A 13,640-nucleotide genomic window follows, 5' to 3' on the forward strand; every position below is an offset into this window, starting at 1 on the left:
GGATGACAACAGTGCTGGATACATATACCCATACAAGAGCTTTTCTTTCTGAGTCTTCTCTTTCTTCTTTGGCTAAAACACGAAAATGCAGAACTAAAGCCTGAAGTGTAAGGAGAGGGGTCTTTTTATTTTTGCTTTGTATTGAACCTGAATAGGAGTTTGCTTCTGTTTTCAATATTGCTGTTGTTTAGTTCAAACTACTTTGTCTTTTACACAATGTAGCAAATCGTAACAGCCACAATGAAAACAAGGGGGAGCATTATTATGATTCCGATTGCTGCTTTGGCTCAATGATCGTCTGTGTGGCGGAACAACAACAACAACAACAACAAAAACAGACAAAATTAGGTCTTTGCCCAGCCACAACTAATAAGCCCTCCTAAACTTAAGTAATTAAAGTCTAGGCAGAGGCTGGAGGCTGTGTGTGAATAAACCCCAGAGATAACATAAAAACAGCCTCTGGGTGTCCTCTGAGACCCAGGATGTTCAATCAGATTCCAGCATCTCAAGAACATGTGTTTTACAAGGGAGAGAGCCAAAATACAAACTTTCATATAAGTACTACAAATACCATATGGAAAACTGATCCCATAAACTAAGAAGAAAAACATAATACAGAAATGATTTTTTGAATCCCACTATGCCTGTTAAGGGATATGTTTCAATCTTTTATCCTAATTTCCAAGAACTGTGACTGAAGATTTGACAAGTTGTTCAAGAAACAATCTGGTTCACTTAGTGAACCTTATACAGGAGACTACCAGTTCTTCTACTTGAAAATTAAACCAACTTGAGATGAGAGAAAGAGAGACAGAAAGAAAGAGAGAGAGGTTGGGGGTGGGGAGGTCGGTCATTGTTTTCTCTGGTTTCCTGTATTACATCGTAGTTTGGATTAGTATTTGTTTCCTTCAAGTAAAGCTAAAGTTGAGTTGCAAGAACCTCCTGATATATATGGAGACCAGACAGGCCATGGTGTCTGCTTTTGTAGACTATTTACTCACTGTATTTATATGTAGTTACTAAGGGAGAGTAGAGAACAATGGTGAGATCATAAACTACAATTATTGTAAACTCCTTCCTTACATAAAATGTTATTTTTATGGTTTTTACTCTTATTTCCAAATTATTAAGCAGGAATAATACATTTTATCAGATCTTAAATTTTTCATGTGTCCTTGTGCATCCCCTGTGGTTTTCAATACTTAATATTTTACTTTTGTCAACTCAAAATATATATTTTTATTGTCCTTTAAGATAATTCTATCATTTTCTGGAAGACTATTTGTCTTTACAATTCTGTATACTCATCCTGTTTCAGGGCTTCTTTGTTTTAATGGAAAGACCATTGTCTGACACATAAAATTATTTCTCTAGAACAGTTCTGCTTTTATGTCTGCTCTTCCATTTGTGGTTAATTAGCATGTGCTCTAGATCAAATTTTATATTAATCTTTCTATCCAGATTCTTACAGTATGAAAAGAGGACATATTTTAACTCTGTACTAGAACAAGCACAGAGTTATGGATTTTATTTATTCTAAGGAACTTCTGATTTTCCTTTCCAGAGTTCTGGGCAGATGAAAACTTTCTTGCTGTGGACAGAATATAGGTAGTAGTGCTCCTGATAAGAAAACCAGTTCTCATAAGTAGTGACTCTGCATAGACTTGTCTCATAGACTCAAAGCCTCATCCCACATTAATGCCAAGTGTTTTACCATTTTGACCCTGAGCAAATCTGAGGATGCAAAGTAAACTTGAATTCTTATTATTCTGATTTTCAATTTGCTCTCCAATGGGCATTTACAGATTTTCTTTTCTTCCCTGTAAATTATATCGTGTTAGCTCAAATTTAGCATTTTAGGGATTTTGTAGTAAAAGACAGTGACAATCTTAAGTGTCAACTTGATTAACTTAAGGAGTGCCCAGATTGCTGTGAAAACATTATTTCTGAGTGTGTCTATGAATGTGTTTTTTCAAGAGTCTAGCATTTGAACCAGTGGATTAGAGAATTCTACCCTCACCAATATGGGTGAACATTATCTAGTCTAGGAAAAAGGCAGAAAAAGGGTGAATTCTTGCTTTGTCTTCTTGAGCTAATGGGTCCCTATTCCACTGCTATTAGACCTCAGATATCCTGGTAATTAGGCCTTCAGACTCCAGGACTTATACTAGCATCACCTCCACTCCAACCTTGGTTCTCAGACTTTCAGACTGGGACTGAATGATACCACCAGCTTTTCTTCATCCTGATCTTAGTTTTGAGGAATAGATTACATATTAGATACATCTTCAGCAATAGCAGGTTAATTTCTCATCAAGATGGCATAGTCTCCTTTCTCTGTTTCTGCTCCTTCCTGCTTAAACACAACAGGCTTTCTTATGTGTGCACACATTGTGTATTAGTTACAACATAATAAACATATTATATTGTGAACTACAGTCACAAAAACAAACAAAGAAAAACACCAAACCAACAACAACAACAACAAATCCACACACAACAGGCATCCAAAGAAAACTCTGACAGACTGTAAGAAGACAAATTTCTTTGGAACCACAGGATTTGAAAAATAACATACTGGCAGGACCCTCAGCCCCCCATCCAGTGGAGAGAACCATCAGACCCCTCATTTCCTTATTCCTAAGATAACAGTAGGCAGTCCAGGTAGACAGGTTCCTCCTCAGAATGGAATGTAAATCCCTCTGACATCACCAAGGAAGGCAAAAATGTGGAGGTTGGACCAGGATCCTGCTAACAATAAGTAGCTTTTAGAAAAGTTCTCCTGAGACCCTCCCTGCCTCTGGTGGAGAGACACTAAGGCAGATGAGTTGACTCAGACCTGGGTAGAACCTTTGACCACACAGGCCTGAGAGTCTCCATCAGGAGATACTAGGGCAGGTAGGAGTAATCAAAAGACAAATGTAGACAAAAGAACTAGGCTTGGAAACCCCTTTGTTCCTGTGGGTCCCAGTGCACATGGTGGCCTGGCTTGGGAAAACTCCTTTCACCTTTGCAGGCAGCACAAAAAAATGAATGTTCGGAGACCCACTGCCACCAGATAAACTAGGCAGACCAAAATAAAACCAAAAAATTCAAAAATCTAACCATATCATTGGGAACAAATGTTCACCAAAGTAGATTGTGATCTGTATGTTCAACCTTAACACAGTTACTTCTGCTTACTTAAAAAAAAAGAAAAAACTAAAAAAAGATAAACAGACCCTACTTGCCAATGAAAAAAATATAGACTGTGGTATTGGATACAAAACCTTCAATAGAAAGGCTTTTAAAAACTAGTAAATTGTGGCTAACTATAGAGGTGCTAAAATAAAATACTAAGTGTTCTCAAGGTAGGAGTAAAGAAGAGAAGCCATCAGCTCAAGGCTGAGGAAGAGAGGCAATGTATGCACTAGGGCTGAGAAGGAGGTATGACTTCCACAAAGCCTACAGCCTGCTTGTGATAAGGAAAAGTACCAAGTCAGACTTGGAGGTGCATGCCTATAATGCCAACACTGGGATGTTGAGGTGGAGGATCACAACTTCAAGGCCAGCCTGGGCTACATAGCAAGACATCAACTCTGAAAGTTAATAATAATAATAATAATACTGAAATAAAGAAAAAAGAAACAGGAAAGTACCAGAACTGGTCTGTAGAGTCAGAGACAGAACTCTGGCATTGCCCCGAAAACCCTCCTCGGATGCTGCTCTCCACACCATGTCTGTTGGTGAACCTGGGATGGTCCTGTGCTAGAGCCTCTTAGAAGCAGCCTAGTGAGGAATGCTGCCTCAGAGTGAACAGAGGGTGTCTGTCAAGTTTACTGAAAACACATGCCCAAATAAATGACTAAATAAAAATAAAATCTTTCTCTATAATACACTATGTAATAATTATTATATTAATAATTAGTAAAAAATACCTAATGCATCATCTATATAGTAAATGGAGGATTAAAATTTAAAGGAGAGGCTTCTTCCTGTGAGCATCACTTGGTAGTTTAACCATAGAATTCTTCCATGTACAAAGCCAACAAAAGTATGTCAGCTAGCAAACAGAAATCTCTGAAGTTAGAGTGCTCAAGCATGTTTCACAAAGCAGGACAAAAACAAGTGATTTGAGGCTGAAAGACAATCATCAGGTTACTGGCATAAAAGCACATCAAACATTAGCGTTGATTAGTACTGAAACTCTCCCCAATCAACTTCAGAATCTTAGAACATTTATGTTCCCTTTACCTCCTTTGTCCAAATCTATCAATACATACTTTTCTTCAGCATTTGTAATTTTTGTCATATTACTTGTTTATTTTTATAATTAATGTTCTCAAGTAGAAATAGACAGGTGTAGTCTTAGATTTACCTATGCATTGCCTAATTGCTTTCTATCCTTTCCTCTATTCAGAACTTCTTCCGTGATGGCTTCCCTTCTCTTGAAATACTTATAAATACTTTTGAAATGCAAGAATGTTACTAATAAACTCTGTGTTTATCAAAACATTTTATCTTAAGTCTTTTTCAAGGATAATTCACCAGAAACAAATTAATCACAGTTATGGTTGAGAAGTCTTTAAACATTACTTCTGCCAGTATCTTATCTTCAGTGTTGATTTCATGATCATGTGTCCTCATATAGATTCATACACACACATACACACACATATGTATACATATATGCTGCCTAAAATATATTCTGCTTCCTATATTTTTAGATGCATCTACTAAAGAAAGTGCACAGTCATCATTGTCAAATTTTGCATCTTTTTCTTTCTTTTTATTTTCTATATTTTGGTGCCAATTAGATATACCATGAGGCTATCTATTCTATTGTCCACTTTCCTTAATCACTCTCTTTTGTCTCCTGTCCCTTTCTACTGTAGTCTGTGTACTTTCTTCATGCCTATTTTCCACTTCAGCAGTTACTTCCTCAACTGTGCCTTGTCATTGTGCTCAAACTGCATTTACTTTTTTATATTTAAAAGGCACATTTAGTTCTTTTCAAATATGCTTGGACTCAGTTTTGTTTTCTCTGGTATCTTATTTCTGATAGTCTAGTCTGTGAGGTTTTTTTAATATTTTATATTTTCACTTAATAATTAAAATATGTGAAGCACTTAGAGATCTAAACTTGTAGATTGTATCAGCCAATGTTCCTTTAATGGACCATCTTCCTTTATGTGATCTTTCATGTTGATGAGTGTTATGAGTGACTTCAATCTGCTGGAATCTTGGAGTGAAAATTGAGGACACTTTCTTCTAAAGAGAATTTACTTTTTGCTTCTACTTTTAGGAAGGGCTCATTGTCCATTAAAATCTCCTCTTATCTTCTTCCAGCAGTCCTGCCTGCCTGAGGTTCAGTTCCCTTAACTCCTCACTGCTTCTAGTCTGAGTCTCAGGCTCTCTAGTATAGTCACTGGCCCCTTTTACTGTTCATCTGAAAGTTTGAGCTCCACTTTCTCTCTCATTCTTTTTTTTTTTTTATGATCTTTCTAATCATACACTTTCAATTCTCTAGATTCCTTATATGCATTAATCATCATTTTTGTCTAGGATCTACTTATTTGTAGCAGTATTGCCCTTCAGAGCAATTGGTCTGTTTACTTTAAGAGCAAAGTTCTCAAACTTTTTGAATATTAAAACTCAATTATGTATGCCAGTAACAGTACTACAACCTGCTGTTTGAGTATTACTGGCTTATACTACTGGCCTCAGCATTTAAGAATATCTGAAGGCAATTTTGCTTTTCTATTAAAAATTTTAAGGAATTGTCCACCCCTTTTCTTAATTTTACCCAGATGAGCATCACATTTTCCTAAACTTCCATTTGAAGTTTTAAATCTTTAAAAAATATATTGATGTATATAACTTGAAGAGATATCTCAATGCACATTCCAGATGGTTTGTTTCAATAGATACCTAAACATTTTACTGTGTAGATAAAAACATTAGTTCTCATTCAGCTTAATAAGAATTGAAACCCAGAGCCTTAAACATACATTTGTGTTGACAATAAATTACTCACCTTAGAGCTGTCTTGAAATTTCATTTACTCTAAGGAAAGATGCCTTATGTAGAGAAGTACTATAACAGTTCTTGATTTAGATTACTAATATGAAAGGTTCAGTCTTGACTTGTGTCAGATGTATCATAAGTCATCCACAATAATAATGCAAGAAAAAATAAAGCCATAAACACACAAAATATAGTTTTTATTGGAAATTCATCAATCTACAAAAGGCAATTACAAAATGCACATAAACAACAAACAGAAGAAAGTCTCTAATCTAAAATATAATTGAGAGGGTGAACAATTTTAGGAATCTGTAAGTATCACTTTGAATCTTGAATCCTACTTCAAAGACAGAATTTTGCATCAAATCCTTAAAAGTATTTTCTAGGTTTTATTGAATAATTAATTGAATCACTGATCTCATACATGGTGCACATCATAATCATAGGAGTTATTTATTCAAAATAGATATTTTGGAATCCATCAGAGACCTTTAAAATTATAATCCTTGGGAAACTGGGTATCTTAAATTTTTAAGAATTCCTGGTAATTCTTGAGCAGATAATTTTAAGAATGGTAGAGTATATTAATTTTCAAACTCAAATTATATAAAATAATTTGAATGCTGAGCTAACCAACAATTAGACTTATACTAACAAAATTAAAGTTGAGTTAAATTATGGAGAAGAATTTGAGAATTTCTACTTTGGCCATTGATAATGGCAATAAGAAAATGAAAAACCATGATTTTTCCTGGCTGTAATGAACATCTGCACAGTATTTCTCCCTTATTGCCTGCAAGAATTCTTTTTAAACTACTATTTCCCCACCTTCTGAAATCCCATAACAATCCCAGAAGACTGGTTTAGCTTGCTAATTTTCTAAAGGTTTAATATACAAATGATTTCTGTCTGAGTTCCAATTTCAGTTCATTGAGATTAGAAACTAATGCCACATAGTCTTATGTTTTCTTATTTTCTATTTAAAAGTTATCTGGATACATAGTTTTGTTAATGAATATTCCTAAATGCTTGATTATATGTACAATTACATGCAACTTAAATATAGCAACTACTTTGAAGTTTTCATTTAATACAGAGTATGATAAATTAAACAAACAAAAATTACCACACTATAGTTGTTCATTGGAAATTTGATATCACTTGGTTTGATCTATTGTGCATCACTATACCAGAGATGCCATTTAGCATCCCCTTCATTTCCAAATACAGTCTATATGCTTTTCCAGGGATCATTGCTGTCATCACCTATAGGTATAATGCATGTAATGTATTGTCCTGTTTGTTTTGAAACAAAGGAAAGCACCTGTCTTCCTTTTATATGAATGTATCTCTTCCACTCAGTGATCCTATGTCTTAAAAGTATGTCTTAAAAGTATAGAAGTAGAGTGTTTTGAAAAAGCTAGCATCTATACTCGTATATCTCCCCAGATGCTTTTCTCTCTCTGTCCATAAAAACACACGTATGTATACACTTATGAATATATAATTACAAATATACAAATATATAAATTATACATAATGTGTCCAAAATTATATATTGTATTTGTATACACATAAATAAATATATAATATAATACATAACATCTCAATAAATTTATATATATATATGCATATATATATACCTACATATATATATAATGGATGTCTGCAGATAACCAAAGCATGACTACTTGACCTTTGTTTTGAAATGATAAAACTCTTGACTTGTACCATACACACAAATTTGATGGGAAAGAATACATGAGTAATTAGAAAGATTTGAATAACTACTTTTTAAAAACACACCACAAATTTTACTATGTAGACCAATTGATTACTTATGATTTAGATAATTAAAACTTTCTTCTAACAATTTGGGTTTCTATTAACTAATAAGTCATATGTATCTGTTTTTAATACAATGCATGCTTAAATTCTAATATTGTTGATGATTTTTTTCTGATATTCAAAACACCATCAAGCCACACATTTCTGTCAGTTTGTGGCCTACAACTTTGAACTGTACTGTCCCTCTTCCTCTTATACAAAGTATTTCCCAACTGTTACCACTGTGGCTTCTGAACTTTAACAAAGACACGTTAGTTAGCACATAGATTTTCTGTTTCCATCTCTTTAAACGGAAACTGCCTCCTTGAGTTTAGCCGTTATGTCACACACTAATCTTTATTATTAAGGTTCTAGTGGAAATTAAACTATGATATCACTGTAAATAAAAGTTGCTCAGGGTAAGTAGCAATTCCAGCAAGATTGAAAGCAGGCTAGTTTATGTTAAACTAAAATTGAAAGAAACATTTATTTAAGTAATGTATAAATATAAAAGTGACTAAGTTATGAGCAGTCTTTTGAATATGGATTTGCTCTTGAGAGGTTTGGTATAAAATACAATAAAAATAATATGAAATACATAGTGATTCTTTGGTAGAGGTAATCATTTTATGACTTGGAAAACTATGAATCCGTTTGCTATACTTGATATTTCATATTTTCAATTTTTATAAGTAAATGTAGAAGAATAAAATAAAACTTCAAGAACTTGTCACATACTTGCATCTGATATAATATGTACAACACTATATTCAAAAAACCTTTGCTATTCCCTGAAATTTATTATTATTTGGTTTGTCATTTGGTTTGAAAATCGGTAAAAGAGTTTCAAAATACTATGTGTAAGATATAACCCTATTTGTCTTTCCATGAGTTCCCTGTAGGCAAAGAATATTCAGGCAAATGATTGACTTTGTCTTTCCATGAGTTCCTTGTAGGCACAGAATATTCAGGCAAATGATTGACTTTAATTTTAACTGAGAAATTAAAGGCACACAGATTCTCTAAACATTTCTGTAAGAAAATGCCCTATCTACAGACACCTAATCTCTTTTTTCCTCTCACAGAATAAGTTCTCCATTTTATTATTTTATGTGTACTACTCTGCTTTGTATAATAAGAATCCACGGATAGTACCCATGTCAGCATATTACTGTTAGAAATTGGGATAACTTTGTTAAGTTTCCATTTAATATTTGATGTTTTTAACTGCACTTATATTGAGGAAATGGCTCATAGCTGCCCAAATTGTTTATCTTATCTGTATTTTGAAACTTTGATGTACATTCCACATTTAAAAAAGTAATTCTATCTCCAGAATATAAAATGAAAATAACAAATGTTGTTAAAATTATAATTTCTATACTGAGAACAATAATTTATTAATTTATAAATAAGAAAGTAAAAATAGCTTGGTTTCTTTACTAAATGCCTTAGCTAAGGGTGTAACATGACAGAAATTGAAAATGTCTTTTCTTATTACTTAAAGATAATCCTAACTCAATTTATTTCTTGTTAATTGGAAACAGGTTTGAAAGAACCTCCCAGATGCTTTGCCTAAATTTGTTTCTAGTCATTGAAATTTAGTTAATAAATACATGCAATAAAATTCTAGAGTATGAACATTCTACAAGTTTAATAATTCTAATGTTTGAAGTGTATTAAAATTCATAAAGCCTTAGTTTTTCTCAAACTTAGAGACTTTGTATTGATTAAATTTTAGTAAACTAATAGTTATACTTCTAATATGTTAATTGGGAACATTTAGAGACACAAATGTGTCATACTATACTGTAATTGGAGAGCCAGTTAGTAAGGGAAATGATGGTCTTTTGCCAAAATTAATTTTGGCAAGCAACATTGGAATAGCATGTTAAATCCCAAGCCACAGAAACAGCCCCTCAAATGTGGAACTGATGACTCCAGATTGGCAGGGTCTCCTTGTGCTTAATTTAAGAACTAGCTTAAAAGTTGGTCATAACAATGTTGGAGAAAGAAGAATTCCCTCTTCCAATATGTTCCCAGAGTTCCAAAATTTAATGAAGATATCAAAATGATTGTTGAAATTTACAATTTTAGAAAAGTAATTCAAGAAACAAACTTGGAAGCCACTAATAAACATGAACCATAAATGATAATAGAAATATTTCTGACAGTCTTTAGACAATTTCTGCCTGAGGAATGTCTGTTTCCCCTTATCCTCTCTCTTTTTCAATTATGTATTTACCTTCTGTCAGATTGCTAATTCTTCATTAAAGAGGTGGGCTCATTTTTTAAATGTAGCAAACTTTGTAAGAAAATTCACAGGTACATTCAAGTTAATTAACTCATGTCCTTACCATTTAATTATTTTTCTTATAAATATTAAGTGCTTGTTCTTGAAAATTCTGGTTATTTCTCCATAAATTTACACTGTCACTACTATGTTAATACTATGCTAGAACCTTTTAAATAAAGACATTAGATGTCCTAAGAACTGTTTTATGTCTTTTAACTAATGCATTTTCCTATATACTATTTATGAAAGAGCCACTAAAGATTCAAACTACTGATATTAGTAGTCTACTACATGTGTTTTAGTTTACAAAGGAGTAACTTGGGGAGAAAGAAAGGGGTATGAATGAATAAGCCCAATAGTCAAATAAATGGTGAAATGAATTTTCTGTGAGGAGTCACATTGGGCAAAATTTTAGAGCTAAGGAATGCTGCCAACATATTTTGTTGACCATTTAAACCAGCTTTCATAGAATTTGAGGCACTAGATATACATGTGTGATGGGGGGGCATGTGGGAGAGAGAAAGAAAGAGAGAGAGATTGGAGAGAACTTCAGTTTGCAGGAAATTATCTATAGTATATTCTCACTCTCCAAAGGAAGAGAGGTACATATACCACCTGGTCTGGATAATAAAGTTTCCTAAAAGACTTTCATTTACTCCTTATTAGATAGATAAGCACTCATTAAAGGGAAGAAAACTATCCTGGAAGGGATCTTAAGGGTAACATGAGATTAAATAGCAACATTAGTGCACATGAAAATTCTAGATATAAATAAGTATAGTTCAGTATTCCTGAATATTAATATAGTCTCCAAAGGGGAAGCAGGTTTTCTGAAATCATTATCGTACTCTAAGGAAAAATTAGAATGCAGAACATAATAGGCAGTAATGAAAATGAATTAATTTTAACATAACTCTAAATTCTACCTATATCTTACCATGGAGGTCGATTATCCATTTCTGCAGTGTTTTTTGACCTGTGCCTCTAATACCCTTTCTGCATCTGTTTTTCTTGGGGGAGAAGGATTGAACTCAGGGCCTCATGCTCACTAGGCAATGACTCTACCACTTGAGCCACACCAATCTTTTGTATTTTTTTAGTTTGTGTTTTAAAGAGGGTCTCATGCTAACTTTCTCCAGCCTACACTGGATCCTCCTACCTCTACCTTCTGAATTGCTGGGAATACAGGCTTGCATTGACATACCCAGATTTAATCTGGTTTTGTAGATATTTTCTCCAAATATATCTCCATGTATCTTTCCTTTCTACTAAAATGGAAAAAATCTAAGTAAAAGATGTAAATTAAATTGACCACTGGGCCAAGATTTGATTTTTACAGAGAAATTTGGACACCTACATGTGAATTTAAAAGGTTTTATAACCAACATTACATTTCAGTTTAAAAGGTCTAAAATTGTTTGTCTAGTTTTAAAAAATTACATTCAACTAATGAGGAAAAGTGCTTGAAAACTTCAGCTCAAAATATGAAGTTACAAAATGCACAAACCATAGCTGCTTAGACTAGAAGAGTTTTAACAGTACATATAAATTAAAATATCAGTTGAAAGATGAATAAATACCCTCTTTATTTTACCATTCAGGATGTCTTTTAAAGAGTAGAAGATGTTGGGGTTTGTTATTGTTGTTTTGTCTTCTTTCTTTTTTTCTTAATTTTCTTGAGACAGGGTCTCATTATGTAAGTCACACTGGACTCGATCTTGTGATCATCTTTTTCAACTTCCTGAGTGCTGGGATTATAAGTGTGAACCACAGTGGCCATCTCTAGAAGGTTTTTTGTTTGTTCATTTTCCTTTTTTGGTGGTAGTGTTTAATGGAACCTAGGGCTAGGCAAGTACAATGTCACTTCAGATATACTCCACCTCCATTTTATTATTATTATTATTATTATTTTGTATTTGAGTTAGGGTCTCCCTAACTTTGCCCTGACTGACCTTAAACTTGAAATCCTCCTGCCTCCCTCTCCATTCCCTTCCCCCACCCCTGGTAGCTGGGATTTCAGGCACAACCCCTGACCCTACAGGCCTGTCCCTACAAGGTGTTTTTATACAAACGCATAACAGAGTTAGACTGCTGTAGCAATAATCTAAGTTCTGATTATGATTAAGTAAAAAGCTATATTAAGTAGAGATAGTATAGAACATAGGTTAACATTCTGGATTCTGGAGTTATGTGTCTTTGACTTCTAGTTTCTACCATTTTATATATATCTGTAAAATTTTTTCCTTTGTCTATGTTTGCTATTTGTTTTAATGTAATAATATTACATTTTTTGTTGTTTTATTGTGTTGTATATATATTGATGTAGATATATTAGAATCTAGAGCATATGCAGGCAATAAATACTAGTCATAATTATATTTTACTTTTACTAAAGCAGCTGTTTGAAAAACTGAAAGAGCATTCTATTTTTCTCTCCTTAGAGCTGAACATGGGGGATGAGAGGGAGATTAATGATGAGTCACCTTCAAACAAATATGATTAACAAGTTTTTTTTTTTTAATTTTTATTCCATTCATATGTGCATACAATGTTTGGGTCATTTCTCCCCCCTTCCCCCACCCCCTCCTTTATTTCCCCGCCCCCTCCCTCTCCCCCCAACCCCCTCGTTACCCAGCAGAAACTATTTTGCCCTTATTGCTAATTTTGTTGAAGAGAGAGTATAAGCAATAATAGGAAGGAACAAAGGTTTTTGCTAGATGAGATAAGGATTAACAAGTTTTTAATCTGAAAAAAATCTTAAGTATTTGTAAGTGACTTTTAATGGCCTCAACAAACAATATAACCAAGCAAGCTACATCTCTGGTGGAGAAAGAAAACAAAACAGTGAGATATAATATAATATAAGCAAAGTTAATAACAAGTACGACTCTCCTATAGTGAAACGTGCTTCCTTTTAGGTAGTGAATACCTCTATGATGAATTAATTGTTCAAAAGACTTGACATTTACCTTTTGGAATAAAGGCAGATAATTAGAGTAGAGTAATTAAAATTGAGTTTTTAATCTAATTTTAAAATTTAATAATCTCACAAATGATATAGCTGTTACAGCAATATCACAAAGGAAATAGACAAATATTTAGTAAAAATTAGTTCCCATTCAAAAAATTAAAAATAAAATATAGAATTTACTTCTATGGAACTCACTAAAAGATTTTTTATGATGCTAAATATACATATTCTGAAAATGAAAAATAATCAAGATAATTTAAAAATATGCTTGAGCAACACTATGAAAGTCAAAATAATGTATTATAAAAATCTAGAAATATAATTAACTAAATATAGCAAGATTTTTGATACATAACCTAACCTAAGAATAATACGTTTTCATCGTAGAATGTGAATGATGAGCCTCCTGTATGCAATCCACCACATTTGGAAACTCAAATTTATTCCACTGTGAAGGGTCCTTTTATCTACCTCAACTGTTCAGACAGAGATTCTCCACATGAGCATCTGAGCTATTCAATTAGGTAAGGCATGTGAATT

General features: G+C 33.2%; 1 protein-coding gene across 1 annotated transcript in view; it reads left to right on the plus strand.

The window, feature by feature from the left end:
• LOC141418042 (cadherin-related family member 4-like) overlaps window positions 1-13,640 on the plus strand; it is a 125,918-nt gene that overhangs the window by 89,474 nt on the left and 22,804 nt on the right. Inside the window, 1 exon segment of the mRNA XM_074057899.1 lies at window positions 13,488-13,629. Coding sequence (XP_073914000.1) covers window positions 13,488-13,629 — 142 coding nt within the window.

The sequence above is a fragment of the Castor canadensis genome, chromosome 2 (genome assembly GCF_047511655.1).
Source record: "Castor canadensis chromosome 2, mCasCan1.hap1v2, whole genome shotgun sequence".
NCBI lineage: Eukaryota > Metazoa > Chordata > Mammalia > Rodentia > Castoridae > Castor > Castor canadensis.